General features: G+C 36.6%; 1 protein-coding gene across 5 annotated transcripts in view; it reads right to left on the bottom strand.

Moving 5' to 3' along the window:
• The window catches only part of VPS45 (vacuolar protein sorting 45 homolog), a 71514-nt gene extending 53814 nt beyond the window's left edge, over positions 1-17700 (bottom strand). For all 5 annotated transcript variants that reach the window (XR_001041275.5, XM_004002438.5, XM_042253749.2 and 2 more), the window contains exons 1-10: positions 17496-17700; positions 16719-16853; positions 13990-14050; positions 10439-10518; positions 9317-9385; positions 9058-9195; positions 8509-8619; positions 5363-5497; positions 4819-4932; positions 4252-4419 (exon numbers count right to left, since the gene is read on the bottom strand). Coding sequence is in view for 4 of the 5 variants with exons in the window: in XM_004002438.5 (XP_004002487.1) it covers positions 4252-4419; positions 4819-4932; positions 5363-5497; positions 8509-8619; positions 9058-9195; positions 9317-9385; positions 10439-10518; positions 13990-14050; positions 16719-16853; positions 17496-17588 (1104 nt within the window). In the remaining variant the exon portion in view is untranslated. The remainder of the gene's footprint in view (positions 1-4251; positions 4420-4818; positions 4933-5362; positions 5498-8508; positions 8620-9057; positions 9196-9316; positions 9386-10438; positions 10519-13989; positions 14051-16718; positions 16854-17495) is intronic.
• Positions 17701-19335: the final 1635 nt, after the last annotated feature.

Genomic DNA, 19335 nt, shown 5'->3' with positions numbered 1-19335 from the left:
TCAAACTGGATAACTGGTTAGAAGTGGCAGCAATTTTTAGGTTAATTTTTAGCAATATGTGAGCTTTTCTTTCCTCACCATGATACAGTCATTATTCAATAAAGCAAACCTCATCTCTACTCAAAAATCAATTCATTGCTTCATGACGTTATTATCATCTGAGGTCAAGCCAAGGAATGCTGTATCCCATCTAGGGGTCAAGCCCTTGGCATCTACTCATTATTAAACAAAAGTTCTCTTTATTAACTATTTACATCATGTTGCCAAAGAAATCCTTTATGGTGGTGGAGTCGAAATCAACTGCTCACTGTAAAACCCTAATACCATGGGCAAGAAAATCTTCAAAAGATAATTTTTAAAAATATAGGGATTTCTTGGCAGTCCAGTGGTTGAGACTCTGGGCTCTCAATGCAAAGGGCACGGGTTTGATCCCTGGTTGGGGAACCCTGTATGCTGTACTGGCAAAGTGGATCACAAATGGAATTCATATTTTAAAGTGTCTATTTTTCTTTTAAAATGAACAAAAAATAAGATTTCAGGCAAAGGAATTATAGTAGCCATTTCTAAATGCTTTCCATATGGTGAGATACAAATAAAGATACTAAAATTGGCTAGTGATTAAGTTTGGTTCTATTGTTTTAAAGGGAAAGCTAAAATGATAAAGAAACATAAGGAAATTTAAATTTAGTTACAGGACACAATTCTGGTTTTATTTCATAAGAGAACAAAATTCATTTTATTGAGAAAAATAAAAAGTTTTCCATAGGAATACTTCAATTAGGCCCACAGACCAACTCTAAATTGTTATTAGCAGTGTTGTTTAAAGAAAGTTGGTGAAGTGAACTAGATTATGAAGTATCTTTACAAAGGAATACTATTTAGTGATTTAACAGAATGAGTGTTTGGGTTCTAGTCTGGAACAGTCTCTGAGACATAAAAGTAAGTGAAAAAGCAAAATGCAGAACTATGTGTATGATATGGTATCATCTGAATTTTAAAAAAGAAGGAGAAGGAAATATACACACTCAAATCGGCTTGCACATACACAGAATAACAGTAAGGATGCAAGTGAAACTACGAATAGATTCAGTTTGTACTATTTATCTCTTTCATCGAATACTTATATTATCTATTTAAGAATTAAAACTTATGATAAACCATAATGGAAAAGACTATAAAAAAGTATATATATATAAAACCGAAATCACTTTCCTATACAGCAGAAATTAACACAACATTGTAAATCAACTATAGTTCAACAAATAATTGATTAAAAACTAATTAGAATTTAATACAACTAAAAATAATAGTCACCCTAAAAGTTCCTTGTGAAGATTTAAGAATACAGAAATAAAATTAGAACTGCTGTCAGAAGTACTTTTCATAAATATAAAGCAAATAGCATCTTTATGATTTTAAAAATAATGTTTACCAAGAGGAAATCTTGATAAAGATTTTTAAAAAGTAAAAATCAGCAACTATAAATCACAGTAGACTTTGGTATATATAACTAAAGCAACCACAGGTGGGTGAATTTATTTCTTTCAATTGTATCATATCTTTAAAAAACTATGCTTAAGGACTTCCCTGTTGGTTCAATGGTTAAGAATCTGCCTGCTAATGCAGGGGATGGCAGCTGGATCCCTGGCTGGTGAACTAAGATCTCACATACTGTGGAGCAACTAAGCCCATGCGCCACAACTAGAGAGCCCCCGCACCAAGGAAAGACCCCGAGTGCCACAACTGTGACCCAAGGCTGTGGCTGTGCTTAGTCGCTCAGTCATGTCCGACTCTTTGCGACCCCAAGGACTGCAGCCTGCCAGGCTCCTCTGTCCATGGGATTCTCCAGGCAAGAATACTGGAGTGGGTTGCCATGCCCACCTCCAGGGGATTTTCCCGACCCAGGGATCAAACTGAGGTCTCCTGCACTGCAGGTGTATTCTTTACCATCTGAGCTACCAGTGAAGCTCAAGGCAGCCAAAAACAAAACCAAACCAAAAATTATGCTAAGAGGAAAGCAACTAACCTTTACAAAGCACCTATCATATGGGAAGCATTTTACATCTCACTGAATCCTGATAACAACCTAAAAGTTTGAAATCATTATCAAACTTTACGATAGGCTTGAGCAAAATAAGGAATCTTCCCAAAGAAATGTTGATACATAGAGACAGGATATAAGCCAAGACAGTGGCTGAAAACCCCGTGTTGCTTCCATTATACTATGCTGGCTTTATTTTACAAAGAAGAATTGCAGGAGAGGAAGAGACCAGGATTTAGGATATAGGGTCTTATTAGTAAGGAAATGTGCTTCTTATAATAAATGGCTTACAAACAGCCATTTCCCAAAGGACTCTCATTCCCCAGTTACTTACTGTCGGTGATAGCACATTTTGTCACGTCTCAGGAACTTTGGAATTATCTCTGATTTGTTCTCTCTTGTTTTCCTTATAGCCAATCTGTCTCTAAAATTATTTTCTCCCTTTGATATTGTCTTTCATATTTATCCTTCTGCACATTTTTACTACTATGAAGAGTTTTTTTAGCCTCCCTGGTTTTAATTATTTCACCTCCAAAGCAAACTTATTAAATTTCCTAAAATACGACTTTCATCATATCAACTTCTACATAAAACTCTATGCTGGATCTCTTTGCCTATCTCAGCAAATACAAATTCCTCTGAGAAGCGTCTTCATAAACTAGCTCCTGTTTACCAATTCAATTTTATCTCCTATTTCTCTTCACACCCACTCTCAACAGGTCATGCTGTTTATTATTTTTCTGCATACTTCTGCATCTTTGCTTTGCTGAAATACTCCTCCAGATTCTATTCATTATTTACAGTCCATCTAAATATCACCTTCTCTAAGCAACTGTTCCTAATAACCTCAAATCTTACTATGGTCAATAACACAACTCTGACTTAAATATTAACTTGAAATGCTGCCTAATTGTCTGATTATGTTACTTTTCTGCTAAAATCCTCTGATAGCTCCTATCATTTCAAGATTAAAGCCCAATCTCCTTTAAATGGCCATAACCAGGCCTCAATCTGTCCTTCTGGCTTATCTAAGACCATGCCTCATCTTGTACCCAGCACTAGCTACACTGAGTTAGTCTCTCTTCCCATGGCTTTTTTTTTTTCTTAACATTGCCATGTCTGCATTCTCTCTGCTGAGAATTTATTTTCTTGAAAAGTAATGTCATCTTCTCTAAGAGGCTACATCCTTATGGAAAATAGCCGTCCTTCCTCTGTATTTCCATATCCCTTTGTAATACCTCTAGTATAGCACTTATTGCATATGTTATAACTCCTGGTTTAAATTTCTTTCTCCTTTACTAATATGTGAACTCTTTGAAGAAAAAGATGGTATTTTATTTATTTTTGTTCCTCTAGATACTCATTGTACTATGTACATGGAGTAAGAATTCACGTTTGTGGAATAAAAAGCAGATGCTCAATATTATAAATTTCAGTTCAGTTGCTCAGTCGTGTCCAACTCTTTGTGACCCTATGGACCGCAGCACGCCAGGCTTCCTTGTCCATCATTAACTCCCAAAGCTTCCTCAAACTCATGTCTATCGAGTCAGTGACGCCAGCATTTTAATAGATATTGTATCTTTAAATCTTCCTAACAATCCCGCCAGATACATATTATTATACCTATTTGACAAATAAGGAAAATGGCTAAGAAATTAAGCCAACAGCTCCAGGTCCCAAAGTGGCAAATCAAACACTAAAATTTAGATCTTCTGATTTCAGTCTAGCATTCTTTCTAGTTGACTGGGTTGCCCTCCTAAACACTCAGTTAATTGCCTGAACCCTTAGGGATTGTACGTTTTTTCTTCTCCTGTGCCTCTTATTACCTATCTGTCTTGTGTGTGTGTTAGTCACTCAGTCGTGTCCAACTCTTTGGAACCCCATGGACTGTAACCCACCAGATTCCTCTGTCCACGGATTCTCCAGGCAAGAATAGTGGAGTGGGTTGCCATTTCCTTCTCCAAGGGATATCTTCCCCACCCAACGATAGAACCTGGGTCTCCTGGAGTGCAGGCAGACTCTTTACCATCTGAGCCACCAGGGAAGCCCATCTATCTTAAATGTTACTAATTTGTGGTCCTGTCTCAATTCATTGTTAAACTGTAAATTCCATGTTGGTTAAGAAGGATTACTTGCCTTCGTATTGCCTGCTCTGCTTGCCACAGTGGCTTACTACAGTAAGTGCTCATCAAATTGGACTGAACAGATACCTGGAGAGCACTAGAATGGTCGTTTTGACAGGCCAGTTCTTGTTCAACCTCTGAAACCTCCAGCAGATTCCGCTCACTGACCAACCGAGACAGTTCTCCAACCACTGTCACATGCTTTGACACAGTCCCAGACATCTTCTTGAACTGTGGGTAATTCTCAACAAAGGCCTGCCATGAGAAAAACATCAATTGGGGGTTCTGTTATTTCTTGAGGACAGGCATGTATGAAGAAGAGAAAAAAAAGGAAGGGATTATTCTTCTGCCTAGACTAAGGCATCTAAAACTTGCAATCACACAGCATTTTGTTATGCTTAAGAAGAGAAGGACTGGTATATGTCAAGAGACTAAGTCATTAAATAGTTCAAATATGACTGAAGAATGGAAAGAAGTTCATGGCTTACTATGAAGTTTTCACTATATTGTTTCCTAAAGAGAAACAGAAAATAATCTTGAACCAAACAAAAGGAGTCAAGGCAGAAATCAGACCCAGAATATTCCAGAAATGTTGCTTACATGAATAGTTCCAAAGTCTTGCATGTTAGTCATCCATGTACATGTTCAATTTACCTTCATGTCTGCTATGGATTCTAGTTTTTGCTGTTCTTTTGGTTTCTTCTTCTGAAAGTCTTCCATGAGATTCTTTATGTTGCTGCCGATCTCAGCAAAGTTCAGGTACATATTCTGTGAAAAAGGAAGTTGCACACACAGTTCTAGCCACTAGGCTGACTTTCAGACCATTTAAAAGGAGTGAAAAAGAACAATGAATACAGTTAGAATTGAAGGGCAAGAAAATTTCATTGTAATTACCAAGTCTGGATATTGGCCAGGACACTGGTGATGAATACCACTACTAATCTCACAAAGAGCTACGGACAGGAGGGCAGTAAATAAATTAGGTTCTAATTTTTAAAGTACAAAACTAAGTGCATGATTACTAAGAAAAAAGTATTGTTAAAGGGTTAGAAAAAAGTCTCTGTCCTCCCTTGAGATGCAGTTTATCTTCAGGATGCCTCTCGAATCCTCCCACACGAAATCCCACACCTGCTCCCATTCTAACAAATCAGGATTAACCTCACATAGAAACAATTAAAAGGAACTTTAAATCACTTACGTTAGCATAGAACTCATCATTTTCAGCAGATAGGACCACCTCTCTCAAATCTTTACTGATTCCTGGCACTCTGGAAAGATCAATCCGATTGTTGTTTATACCCAGTAGTTCATGGACCATGGCCTGGTATGTCCACTAAATAAAGAATAATGACAAAAAAAATTGGTAACTGACAAAATGTGGAAGTATTAATTGGCAGGAAAACAAAACCTGATAATATTCTTAGTAAACTAGTTTTTTTTACATGGAAGTTCTCTATTTAGCTCAAATTTTATTAATATTTTGTGCCATACTAAGCATTAAGATTCTCATTTTAATTGGTTAAACATCCAAAAGTCAAAATACTTTTAGATTTCACACTTTTGGAAGAAGGGCAGCCAGATTAATATTCCTGATAGAAAGAAAACAAATTAGATCTATCATTAGCTCCAATTTTTGCCTGTGAATTAAGAGTATATTTTTGGCTTCACAGATAGGGCTATATTGGTACTGCAGTTACAAGCTGTACCATTTCCTGTATGCTTCTGTGGTTTTTCTGCAGCATGAGAAGTGTGTTCTTGCAGATCTGAGTAGTGCTATATTTATCCTGGGAACACTAATATTATCAGAAAAAACCCTGTAAGTTGATCAAAATGTGCATATTCAGGAAGTTGCCTGTGAATCCATTTTATTTTATATTTTTACTTAATAGGCATTGTGAAGAAGGACTGGTTTCCAGTTTTACAAAATGTGAACTTATCTGGTAAAACTGAAAAGGAGAAACCCCAAAATTTGCCTTCTCACCTTTTATGGAGAATAGGTTACTTGTAGTCATAGGCCCATTAGAGAAAACTAAGTATTTTCCAGCAAATTACCCCCTAAACCTAGAGTCTACAACTAAATATTTATATATGTGTAAGTGTATACATATGTAAATAATCTAGATTTGTTATAATAACTTAAGACTTATAAAAGAAGGCACTTTATTTCCTAAAATATTTGCCAAGTGAATCCTTGAAAAAACAAGTTTCATTATAGCATTTAAAATAAGTACAACAAAATGTTTTATGCTTCCATACACAGCATCCTGTGCATGCTTTTGCCATTAGCACATACTTCATAATTAAAACAATCTGTTTACTTTCTCTTCATTGGATCATGAACTCTTTGAGAACAGAGACTGTATCTTTTAACCTTTTATCTCCTGTACTTAATACAGTACCTGGTACCTAACAGGTCCTCAGTGAAATTTGTTGAGTGAATGATTGCTTTTCTTTGGGGAAACAGAATTAAAGGCAACTATTTTTCTTTCTACTTTTTTACACTGTCAAATTTCTTTAATTATTACTAAGAGTATATAAAATATGTAAAGTTATATTACTTTGAATTTTAAGAATATAAGGCTATCTTATCATAGAGGAGTTGTACTCCACAGCCACAGATTTCCCCTAGCATTAACATTAGTATAAGCTGAGATGGAACTGAAATATAGACTGTGCCTTTTCCTACAAATTTAAAGTCACTATTAATAAAGCATCTACAAACTGTAAGGCATTGCACTTGAATTCACAGAACAAGCATTAATTAGTAAGACATAGTCTGCCTTGAAGGGATGTATAACCTAGGAGAATGTGAAAACAAATGTACGACATAGAAAGTGCAGTGTGAGACGTGAGAGAAAAAGTTCTACAGTAATTCGAAGGAAAAAAAAATCATATCTGACAAGAGTAAAAGCTTCAAGGAGATGTTTCAAGTGGTTTTAAAAAATAAGAATTTTAAGAGGTGAAGATGGGAAGAGAATGTATTCCAAACATTCCAGAGTTCAGATGAGGTCACAACATGAATAAAATGATGGCAGAGAATAATGAGGCATATGGTGGCTCAGACGGTAAAGCATCTGTCTACAATGCGGGAGACCTGGGTTCGATCCTTGGGTCAGGAAGATTCCCCGGAGAAGGCAATGGCAACCCACTCCAGTACTCTTGCCTGGAAAATCCCATGAACGGAGGAGCTTGGTGCAGGCTACTGTCCATGGGGTCACAAAGAGTCAGGCACGACTGAGCGACTTCACATCTACACAGGAGTGAGCTGCAGGTTTTCTATAAGGTTGAGCCCACATTATGAAGGATCATGGTGGTCAAATTTAGCAGTCTGTATTTAATCCAGCAGGCAAATGGGAAACAGGGAAAATTTTTAAGTCAGGAGTAATAGGTTAGGAGTTGTGAGCTTTTGTAAAAGTAATTTAATAACATTGTATCTGTGAGATACATTATAGTGGAAAGCAATTAAAAGTGGGAAATCAAGCAGATGACTATTTCAGAATTCCTATAACACAGGGGTCTCCAACCCCTGGGCTGCAGACTGGTAGTGGTCCTTGGCCTGTTAGGAACCAGACTGCACAGTGGGAGGTGAGCCTTGGGTGAGCGAGTGTAGCCAAGCTTCATCTGCTACTCCCCACAGATCGCATTACCTGAACACCACCATACAAGGCCAGAACACCACCCCTCTGGCTGCCCTCCCCCTGAGCCCTGTCAGTGGAGAAACTGTCTTCCATGAAACCTGTCCCTGGTGGCAAAAAGGCTGGGGACTACTGCTGTAAGAGATTAGTTACACCAAGGTAATGGCAACATGAATGGGAAAGAACAGATAGACACTGGAAAAGTAGAATCTACGGAAGCTAGCGTGCATGTGTGGTCACTTGCTTTAGAAGCTAGCGTGCATGTGTGGTCACTTGCTTTAGTTGTGTATGACTCTTTGTGACCCTTGCTCCTTTGTCCATGGGAGTCTCCAGGCAAGAATACTGGAGTGGGCTGCCATACCCTCCTCTAGGGATCTTTCCAACCCAGGGATTGAACCCATGTCTCCTGTGTCTCCTGCACTGCAGGCAGATTTTTCACTGCTAAGCCACCATGGAAACCCCAGAGAACCTAGAAGTTGCCTTAATTAGGAATGGTAGCAGAAAGAGACAGGAAGGATGAGGCAGAAGCAAGAGTTGAAGATGACTGTGGCTAGACCGCTGATACCAGAATACTAGGAAATACAAGGCAAAAACAAGAATAGCTGAAAATAAGGAGGCAAATAAATGGACCATGTTCATTGCCACATCTGCATTTTGATGAATATCACTTGAAATCATCCTTCCATTGTGCTAACAAAGGGCTCTGCACCTGGTTTAGCAATGGGGTGATGGCATCATCACAGCGATCTAAAATAAGTAGCAGTGGAGGGACCTCAGTCCGCCGGAATTCAAACAGTTCATATTCTTTAGTTATCACTTGCTGTGGGTAAGAGAGAAAGACATTTGGTCAACCAATTAGTAGCAGATAGAGATGACATAAATAGAAAATTAATACATAAAAACCACATATACAATAGTTTTTTTGCACTTTCACAGGCCTTCCACAAAAGGATTCAAAAGCTTGACAAAATTTTAGTAGCATTCTGTTTAAGGAGTTAGGATTTGAAACTCTTATTTTACAAGTGGTTTAACCGGATCAAAAGAAGTTAAGTAGCTTGCAAATGTTTCCTGAGTTAAACCTAAGAATCTGAGTTCTAATTTGTTGCCTTAGGTCTTAAAATATAATTCCTACCTCTTTGCCAATAAACCTAACATATCATCTCCTTGGTTTCAGATAAAATATTCCTTTAGTTTCGGAAATATGATAAGGAAATGAATGGTCTTGATGTTTTGGAACTGGGGATACAGAATGCCATACCTTAACACATTCCGCAAGTCTCTTTGCTGCTTCTGATGAAAGCTGATAACGAATCATCGGACATTTCTTCAGAGATAAAAGGAGAGCTGTCAGTCCTTGAGTTGTTCTGGATAGTTGGACAGGATCCCAATTTCGACCCTTTTTGTTAAAAACATACATTCATAGAACATACTTGAATTTTTTCTTACAAGTCCAATTACTTACTGAATTAACTTCCATCTGATAAATAAACAAACAAAAACCTTCCTTCTTTCCATACCTGGCAGCAACCCAAAATATTGAGGGAAAACAAATGTGGATTCACAGCAATGTAATCACCATAAAATTCCTACAAACAAAGCACCAAGATCAGTCAGTTATTCCATAAACTCCTAACTGTATCATGCAATAATATTCATATGTGATATAATACTATGTGATACAATCAAATTGGAGGAAATACAGGTATAAAAAAATTGATCAATTAACAATTGAGTAACAATAGTCAATGTGAGGGAATTAATAAGACAACTATAGAATAGAAGCAAAAATACATCTTAAAAAAAAACCCAATCAAAAAACAAAAGTTGTGTAAGCATACATATCATATTTAAGGAGAATTTTCAATTAGTAAAAATAAAACACTGCTAAAGATATACAGTGTTACACTCAGATGAGTAAGAACATTGCTGTCCAGTGTATTCTCATGAGGGAGAATGTGATTTAACATAGGTCTTCTTTTTCATTCATTTATCACCTAGCACATCTTTCTAAAAATCCAAACTTGCTTATCTGTTCCCCTGAGGATGATATTCTTCACTGAGGTGATAAATGTGTTTAAAACATTTGTGATAAATGTGTTCAAGAACACTACAGGGTTTAAGAAGGAAAAGGTAACACGAAATGTTCTAATGCGAAGTATTTCATAGCATGGAGAATATTGAAGAGTTTCCAAGTTTTAACCTAATGACCAATCTGCTTATTCCCAAAGCAAGATAATCACCAACAGAACTTTAACAAACCTCATTGATCCTTTACCTCCTACTCTCTTCCAATCAGACATATACTATAACTGTGCAGATGAACATTCTTATAGCATAGCTCATAAGACTACCTTTATAAAACGTAACTGCCTCTGACTTCAACACTGTGAAACCCTCCCTACCAATCCAGTACCATTCCAATCTCCTTATTCCCACTAACTTCTTTAATTCTATTCCCATTCAATTTGATACCTCTTCCAAACTTCCTATATATATATATGAGTAGTGTGATGCAATGCACATTTATCGTGTCCAATCAACAGCCTCCTTTCTTAAGAGATAGCACTTTCCTTATTTATAGACTCAAATCTTTAGAAAGGGCCAATAAAAGAGATGTGTTAGAGGAACAATATATTTACCTGAACCTCAGCCACAACTTCCTGTTCATCAGCTTCAGCTAATGACTTTACATCACTCTTGCTTATCACATTACTGAAATCTGAAACAGACATGTAAGTTGTGGTTTACTCAGAGGAGATAATTTTTGTTACAATTAGACATAAAGGGGCTTGACAGTTAAAGTCTAACCGACTAAGTGAAGTTTAGTATATGTGGTACTATACTTTACATTGTGGTATAAGTCAAACACCTTCACATTGGAATGAATAACACAAATATGTTTAAATCTGTAAATTCATAATACTAAAAAAAAAGGAACTATCATTATAGGCATTGGAAGATGCCAGGGAACCAAATCATTATATTGAAAAGATTGAATACTTAGAAAAAAATAAGTATTTGTCCTTTTATATCCTAACTGTACTGTCAGATAACCAAATAGTATTAATAGATGAGGGGAAATTCTTTATAGCAATTTTCCAGCTAAAAGGCAAAGCAGGAATGATAACAATTAAATTAAAACACCATTTTTTTTCCAACTCCTAATGAATCAATGGATGGAACTAAATATTGAGCATTAACCTTTGCTAGTGTCACAGTAAGACAGTCAACGGAAGCACACAACACTGCTGATGAAACATTCTTGTCAAAAAGAAATCAAATCTGAATTTAATTAAGTACCAATTTATAGGAACTGAAGGATAGTTCTTTAAATTGCAAAGAACATGTTAAACTATTCCATGTGGATGTAATCAGCAAGATCCAGGCTATAACAGAAGGAGGTGGTTTTGTGGTTTCTTCAATAAATAGACTGTGTGGGGGTGAATTGAGAGAGAGGAACTATAGAAGATTAAAGAAATTTCAACAGTGTACCTTCCAATAGCAATGCATGGACCTAACTATGATCCTAACTCAAACAAACTGAGCAGGAAAAAAAAGGCATGAAAGAATTTGAAATTTGAGCACTGAATGAATACTTGCATAAACAGGAATTACTTTTCATTGTCTGGATATACTAATGGTATTTAAAAAAAATGAGTCCTTATCATTTAAAGTTGCACATGGAGATATTTATGGATGAAATCATACAATCTGTTAGATTTTCTTCAATATAATGTTGACGAGGGAGTAGACAGCAGTACAGCTAAAACAAGATTGGTGGTGGTACAGTAACTGTAGAAACTGGGTGATGGGTACATCGGGATTTATTAGGCTATTTTGTTTACTTTTGTATATATTTGAAAACTTCCACAATAAAGTTTTTTTAAAAATAAAGGATGGGATACTAATACTAATACAAGATATTTACTACACATAAGAATATACAAAAATAAAATTATTAAAAAATGACATAAGCAGAAGGCCAGTTTAGTGCTGACATAAATTGTGCTGAAAGTCTATAAAGAATAAAATCACTATATATAAACTCATTTAAGTTTATTTCAACTAAATAAAACTGTGAAATTGCTCCACCCAAGACTTTTCAACAGTCTATTTTTCCTAGGCTTAGTGCTAACTACTTTAACATATATAATTTTTTTCTTCGACTTCATAGATTCATAGCCTAAATCAATCTCGAGAACCAGAAGAGTAAATACTAGATTTATTACTCATTATTAATCTTGGCCACTGTATCAGATAACTCTTCAGAAGAAAAAAGGGTCTTTTATCTCATGATCTATTCACTTTTTAGCTAAGAGACTCAGCAAAACAGTGATTCTATTAAATGTGCACATAGATTTGGCAGCATGGAGAATCAATCTCTTTCTATAAATGTGTGTGTGTGTGAGTGGCTGAATACAAAAGTTTCTATATTTTCCTATCCTAAGTACCTAGCTTGTAATCAGACTAAAAAATTACTGAATGATTAAATATGTATCAGAATGGCTAAAATGAAAACCAGGGACAACATTAAATGCTTGTCAGGATACAAAGAAATTAGATCGCCTGGATATTGCTATTGCAAATGTAAAATGGCATAGTCATTCCAGAAAACATTTAGTAGTTTTTTAAAACATTAAACATGCAGCTACCATATGACCCAGCAATTGATCCCTGGGAATTATGTATTACAGAGAAATAAAGACTTATGTTCACACAAAAACCTGTACATAAATATTTATAACAACTTTATTTGTATTAGCCCAAACTAGAAACAACTCAGATGTCCTTCATTATGTGAACAGTTAAACAAATTATGGTATAGTCATACCATGGAACAAATTAAAAAAAAAATTTTTTTTAATCAAGTATTGATACACAACAACCTGGATGAATTGTTAAAGAATTATGCTGAATGAAAAAAAGCCAATTTCAGAAGGTTATATACTGCACGATTCCATTTATACAACATTACTGAAATGACAAAATTATACAAATGGAAAACAGGTTGGTGGCTGCCAGAGGTTACTGAGAAGGCTGGGATGGGAGGAAAGTAGACAAAATGCAACATGAGGGATCCTAGGAACATGGAAATGCTTTACATCCTTACTGTATCAATGTCAATATGGTATGATGTGATACCGGACTACAGTTATGTAAGATGCTTCATTAGGGGACACTGGGTATACAGTATATGGGATCTATGGATTATTTCTTACAACTGTATGTGAATCTACAATTATCTCAAAAGAAAAAGTTTAATTGAAAATGAAAACCTGTGATTATTAACCGAAAAGAAAACGATGACAAAAACAAACGCAGGATAATAGAAATGAATAAAATTGCCTATTTCTACCTCCTGAGGTTGTTTTAAAGGCTGAATAAAATAATATATGAGACAGTTTTTATAAAATACAGTGTCTTATCACAAATGTTAATTTTTGGTACCATTATTAAATTGTAATATATCCTGAAGAAAGTACGTATGTTTTAGGCTATAGTCTAAACCCCAAAACTCCAAAGCTTTTAAGTAACCTACATTAATGTTATAAAGATCAATAATGACATCTAGAGGAGAAAAGATGTAACTTCCAAAGCAAAATGTATTAGATTAAAAAAAAAATCCATATAAATTGTATGATAACTACAAACCAAGTTTATTTCCAGGCCTTCACCTCTCTTCCCCTCCCCAAAAATTGTGCAAATAGGACATATATATCTGATGACTTTTATTTTCAAGTATTACATAAAGTTGCAAAGAGAAGAATGGTATGTAAACTAAATCTCTGCTTTTCCAACAAACTCAACTATATCCTCCCTCCAAATAAATAAATCGGCTTCTATGCCTCAGTTCATAACAGTGTAAAATAGGAATAAGTATATATACATTTTTTGGCAAAGGGGAATGTCAAAGTTAACTACTTATAACTTTTGACTTATAAAGAAATTTGAAAGGCAAGGTAAAACTTAAATTTTTTTTTTAACCTAAGCAGTCAATGATGAGTGGAAACCACATTTAGCTCTCAGAAACAGAATGCTGGTCCAATACTGGTAATACTTTGAAGGACAAAACACCCACCAGACTCTTAAGAGTGATGGATTCAATTAATTTACTGATGATATGCAGTAGCTAGTAGAACATATTAGCTAGGATTTAGTTACATGATTGAACAGGTGAAAAAATACTTACAAATAAAATATATACTGTATTTAGGTCTTCGGAGCTCCTGAATCAGATAATCCACATTCTCCTAGAAAAGAAAAGAACAAGCAAACAAAATGAGAAAAAACGCTTAAGTGGTGAAGTAATAAATATGTATCATCCATTGATTTATTTAAGTATTTACTAAGAGTCTACTGAGCTGAGGTCTAGATTAAGTGTGCCTATGTCGGGAGGGGTGAGGACTGGGGATAAAAGAGATACATTAAATATAATGACCAAATCATATGTGATATAGCTGCACTGCTCTGGCCAAATTAGTTATTAAAAAACATAAAGTACATAGATGTTGAAATACAACATAAAATAGATAATAATTATGCAGATTTGCCTCAAGCCATTTGTCTGTAAATTTGTATTCATCTGATCAAAATTCTTATTTTTTTGTAGAACATCAAAATTTGTCTAAAATTTTTTAGACACATTTAAAAACCAACATTCAAGAGAAAATACAGTTAATTAAATTCACTTGGGCTTTTAACTTATTGGGACCAAAGGTGGCAGAACTGCAGTATTTTTGAAGTATTTATAAACAGTAGGCTAAGGCCTTTTGTATAACTGCATTATATAAAAATAAAACATGAAATTTAGAAATAAAAAACAACTGATTTTCAAATGGTCAAAACATAATTCCAATTACGTAAGATCATAATGCAGGTTTTATCTACTTTTGAAACTATAACATATGGCTAAATTTCAGTATAAAGTTGATCTCCAAACTATACATGATATAAAATATCATTTTTGAATGTTAAAAAACCATACATTTCCTTACAGAATGAAAAGTAATGTAAGCAATACATATTCCTTGTTAAATGGAAAAAAGACCTTAAAAATTGTCATTTAAATTTTAAACTATATTAAAAATTAACTTTAAATGTAATCTTAAGGAAAAATTGTTTCTAAGAACACATTTTGAACTTGAGAGAACATATACATAAGGCTATGAAAGAGCTTCTCTAATAAAAAAAAGTTAGGCAATGATGGACTAAATTATCTTTAAGACCCCTCTCAGAACCAAAATTTCATGACTAATAAGAAACAATTGGAAACTAATGTAACAAAACAATTACTTGATATATTAATTAATTCAGAACTACTTATTAAGTATCTGCTATGTGGTAGACACTGGGGACATAGTAGTGTGAAAATATGGATATCATCTCTGCTCTCCTGGAACTTACTGCTGGTACATGAGAATATTAATTTATCATACAAACCATATGAGACTTCAACCATGACAAGTGGTAGGCTGAAGAAGATGGTGCTATAAGTATTTATAAGAGGGGTGTTTGAGCTGGTCAGCCAGGCCAGGAAAGATTTCCTTGAGGGAGTGAAGATGGTCCAGGAAAGCAGAAAAACCTGTGCAAAGGTCTGCGGCGTGATGGAATATAGTGGACTGAAAGAATAGTGTGGCTAAGACCAAACAGGGAATGGTTTGAAATGAGGCTATAGAAATAGTAGGAACTTGATCATACAGGACCCACTCCAGTGTTCTTGCCTGGAGAATCCCAGGGATGGGGAAGCCTGGTGGGCTGTCGTCTATGGGGTGGCACAGAGTCGGACACGACTGAAGTGACTTAGCAGCAGCAGACCACACAGGGCCTTGCAGGCCACACTTAAGGAGTTGTGTCTTTATCATAAAAGCAATGAGAAATCATTCAAGGATTTCAAGCATGGTGACATGGTCAGATTTGCATCTTGGAAAGTACATAATATACAAGCACTGGAGTTAAGAACATAAATATAAAACAAGAGAATATACAAAATAAGACAGAAATAGTAAAAGATTTTTAAAGGCGGATTCAAGTTAGATTTAGAAGATAATGGACAAAAACTGACAGAAGGCTGCTTGCTGCTGCTGCTGCTGCTAAGTGGCTTCAGTCATGTCCGACTCTGTGTGACCCCATAGACGGCAGCCCACCAGACTCCGCCGTCCCTGGGATTCTCCAGGCAAGAACACTGGAGTGGGTTGCCATTTCCTTTCCCAATGCATGAAAGTGAAAAGTGAAAGTGAAGTCGCTCAGTCGTTTCTGACTCTTAGCGACCCCATGGTCTGCAAGCCTACCAGGCTTCTCTGTCCATGGGATTTTTCAGGCAAGAGTACTGGAGTGGGGTACCATTGCCTTCTCCGACAGAAGGCTAAAGAACCTTTAATTAGGAGAAAAGAACAGAGGGCAGGAGTGAGCATGTAGAAGGATCATACAAAGGCCTATTTGGCTGCAGTGGAGGAGCAGAGACAGGACATTGAGAAGGAATACCTAAGGGCAGACCAGGCCAGCTGGAGGGCTCTGAGGGCTACTAAATATGTCAGGGAAGTAAAATTAAGCCATTAAAGATTCCTGAACATAGATATGAATAAAATGATAAAGACTCAAAACACTGACATAAGTATGTAAGATTAAATGGTAATGGTGTTCAGTGTGATAGGTGTGGAGTTTCATTCAGTTAAAGAGATGCGGGTCTCAGGGCAGTTAGCAGCATTGCAAGTAGCTGAGAACCTACAAAACATCTTGAAGGAAATCTAGCTGTGAGAAGTGACTGAGATATGGAAAGGAGGGAAGTCATGGTTATAACTGAGAAGCCAGTATAATTATGATGCCACAAACAATGATAACAAATTTATTTTGTCTTCATAACACTTCCGGATCATAGTGTGCTGTATTTGCCTAAGCAGATGGCAGCTGTTTATGTAGTACCTTGGTAGGGCGAAGAAAACAAATCGCTTTCAGGTGTTTCATGATCTCTCGATTTTGAGAATCAATGCGTTCAAAAAGGTACACTTCCTTCTGGAGAATTTCCGATTGTGTGTATACCATACTCACTATGCCAGTCTGTAAAGAAAAAAATTAACTAATTTTATGCTAGTCCAGAATAATAAAAACAAGCAGCAATACTTAAGACTTAAAAAAAAATTTTTTTTTTCATTAATACTACTTACTGGGATAACTTAAATACTAACATATGTAATAACATTTACTGAGCATCTAAAATAGTAAGTAATGTACCAAAATGAAATGCTCTCTCTGAACACGGACAAACCATAAATTGACAAATAAAAATTTTCACACCACCAAAGAGTTTTTTTTTTTAATTTTGTGACCGATAAATAATAACCTGTCATCTCAGTTTGAGCTCTAATAGCTTTACTTTAAAAACACAACGCTGAGTGGAAACAACAGGGCAATCCCAAAGTCTTCCCAGTGGTCTGTCTTATATATAATTTCTTGGCACAGGCATTTAGAAAAAGATTTCTGATTTCAATCAATTGTTTTGGGTACAAGAAGACTCTCTGGCAGTGGTTAGAATCATTCAGAGTGAAAACCATCTAGGCAAGCTTTATAAAGCCTTTCAGTTCCATGCTAAACTTACAAATCTTTAATTAAATGCTAAACCCTACACTGGAATGGGACCAGCTATTGCAAGGGAGGAGGTTCCCCCGTCCCCCTCCAAACACTGAGCAAAAGCAAACTCACCGTCTCTTTATCCATGAGAAGTACTTTCATGCCAGGTCCGCTGTCCTCTATCATTTTGGAAATGTATTGCTTTACAGCAAAAACCACGTTCATGGTGGCGAACTGACAGGTTAGCCCTATAGCTCTTCCCACCGCCCGTTTTTCTTTCTAAATTAACCCCCGTTCTTTTGGCCGGGTCTCGGCAACTTCCTCCCCGGCCAGCTCTGGCTTCCGGAAGTCCGGGCAGCAGTGGTCTCGGGAGTTGTAGTTCCGCTACGCGGTCCGGGGAACCCAGCCTCCCGACTGGATGGACGAATTCAGCAGAGACACCCCGCCAATCCCGGACGTGATTCTGATCCACCTCCAGCCTCGATGCTCAGACCCCTCCCCGCCCTTAGCCTCCAGGCCTGGCCGCGGCTTGCCACCCTTCCTGCTGGCTTGGGGAGAAGGTGGCGCCTCGCGGTGTGGAGGAACTTGGTATACGGCTGGCTCGGATGCACGCACGGCAGAGCTTCGACGTGGTCGCTCTTTGCCATTAACGCTTTCTTGGGTGGTAGTGAAGGATGAAGGGAAGGGAGGAGGCCTTATGTTCCCCGCAGATTCACGGCACTTGGAGGACAGCGTTTGGTAATATCTGCTTAACAGTGCCCTAGATTCGTCTTCCTCGGCTTCTTTGGGTCATTAACAAGGCGAGGACACTGCCCTGCAAAGTGAGGCCCGAAATGGTTTTCCGAAGACTGAGGGGCATCGGAAGTTGAACACGTTTGTTGAGCAAACGAACAAAAGAACAGGATATTCTGGGAGAGGTCTCAGATCCCCTAGGAGAGCCTGGAGCTGTGGTCTGCCGCTGGATCTCGCAGGCTGTGGGTCCAACGGAGCCAGGAACCTCTCAGTTTTGGGGGCCCTGGGTTTTTAGATGCCGTGGGCTTCAACTCGCCCGGGATACCGGGGACCTGTGATGCTGAAACTGCGGGCAGGAGCAGTGAACAGGGTCAAAAATGGGTAGGGATCATATACTTGGTTGGGCTAATGCAGAGAAGCCCTGGGATTTTAAGGAAAAACTCAAAAATTTTATTTAAGAAATGACAAAAACTAAACAACAGAATGAATCTTAAAGCCATCAGCTTCCAGATGTCTGCCTTTGTATTTATACCCTACGCGTCTTCTCTCCATCATGCCGTTTTTCAAAAAGGAGGGTAGTTTTCTGCACCTTTGCGTTGGGGAATTGTAAAATCAGGAACATAACAAGAAACAACTGCAAGAAATCAGTGATTGTAATTGCTTGTAAATATTTCTACCAAAAAAGTAACCAGTGTTTATTGGGCTCACAGTTTAATCAATACATTCAACATCACCAAATCATTCTTTCATTCTATTGTGTGAAGTGTAGAGTTAAAACTACACCCGGAGCACGCTAACATGAATCTGGCTGTTAAGTTTATTTTATTAAGCTTTGTGTACAATTTTCAAATCCTTTACAGGAGATCAGAAACCGCTTGAAATACCATAGGTTTTTGTCACCTCTAAAGTTTCTTTCCTTTTCAGTTTTTCCACCGCATAAATAAAACTTCCCTTTTGGCATTCTTTTCTATTTTTGAGGTACATTTTGCAAGAAAAGTTGTGTTAAAGTGAAAATACGAATCTTTAAATGGATACAAATGAGAAGAATCTTAATATCTAAAAATTCTGTTTTTTTAAATGTTATTTGAATTTTTAAATACAATAAATATTTTACTTAAAGTATAATACAATTTAAAATATAGAAAAAAGCAAACTTGTAACTGAAGAAGTAACTGCAGATCTTGTAAGTTACCAATAGTTGAAAATTCTCTTCTGTCATTGGTTTTTGTTTTTTCTTATC

This window comes from Ovis aries, chromosome 1 (genome assembly GCF_016772045.2).
Source record: "Ovis aries strain OAR_USU_Benz2616 breed Rambouillet chromosome 1, ARS-UI_Ramb_v3.0, whole genome shotgun sequence".
In the NCBI taxonomy this organism is placed as follows: domain Eukaryota; kingdom Metazoa; phylum Chordata; class Mammalia; order Artiodactyla; family Bovidae; genus Ovis; species Ovis aries.
Note: the sequence above shows the minus strand (reverse complement) of the source record. Positions and strands in the feature narration are given on the sequence as shown.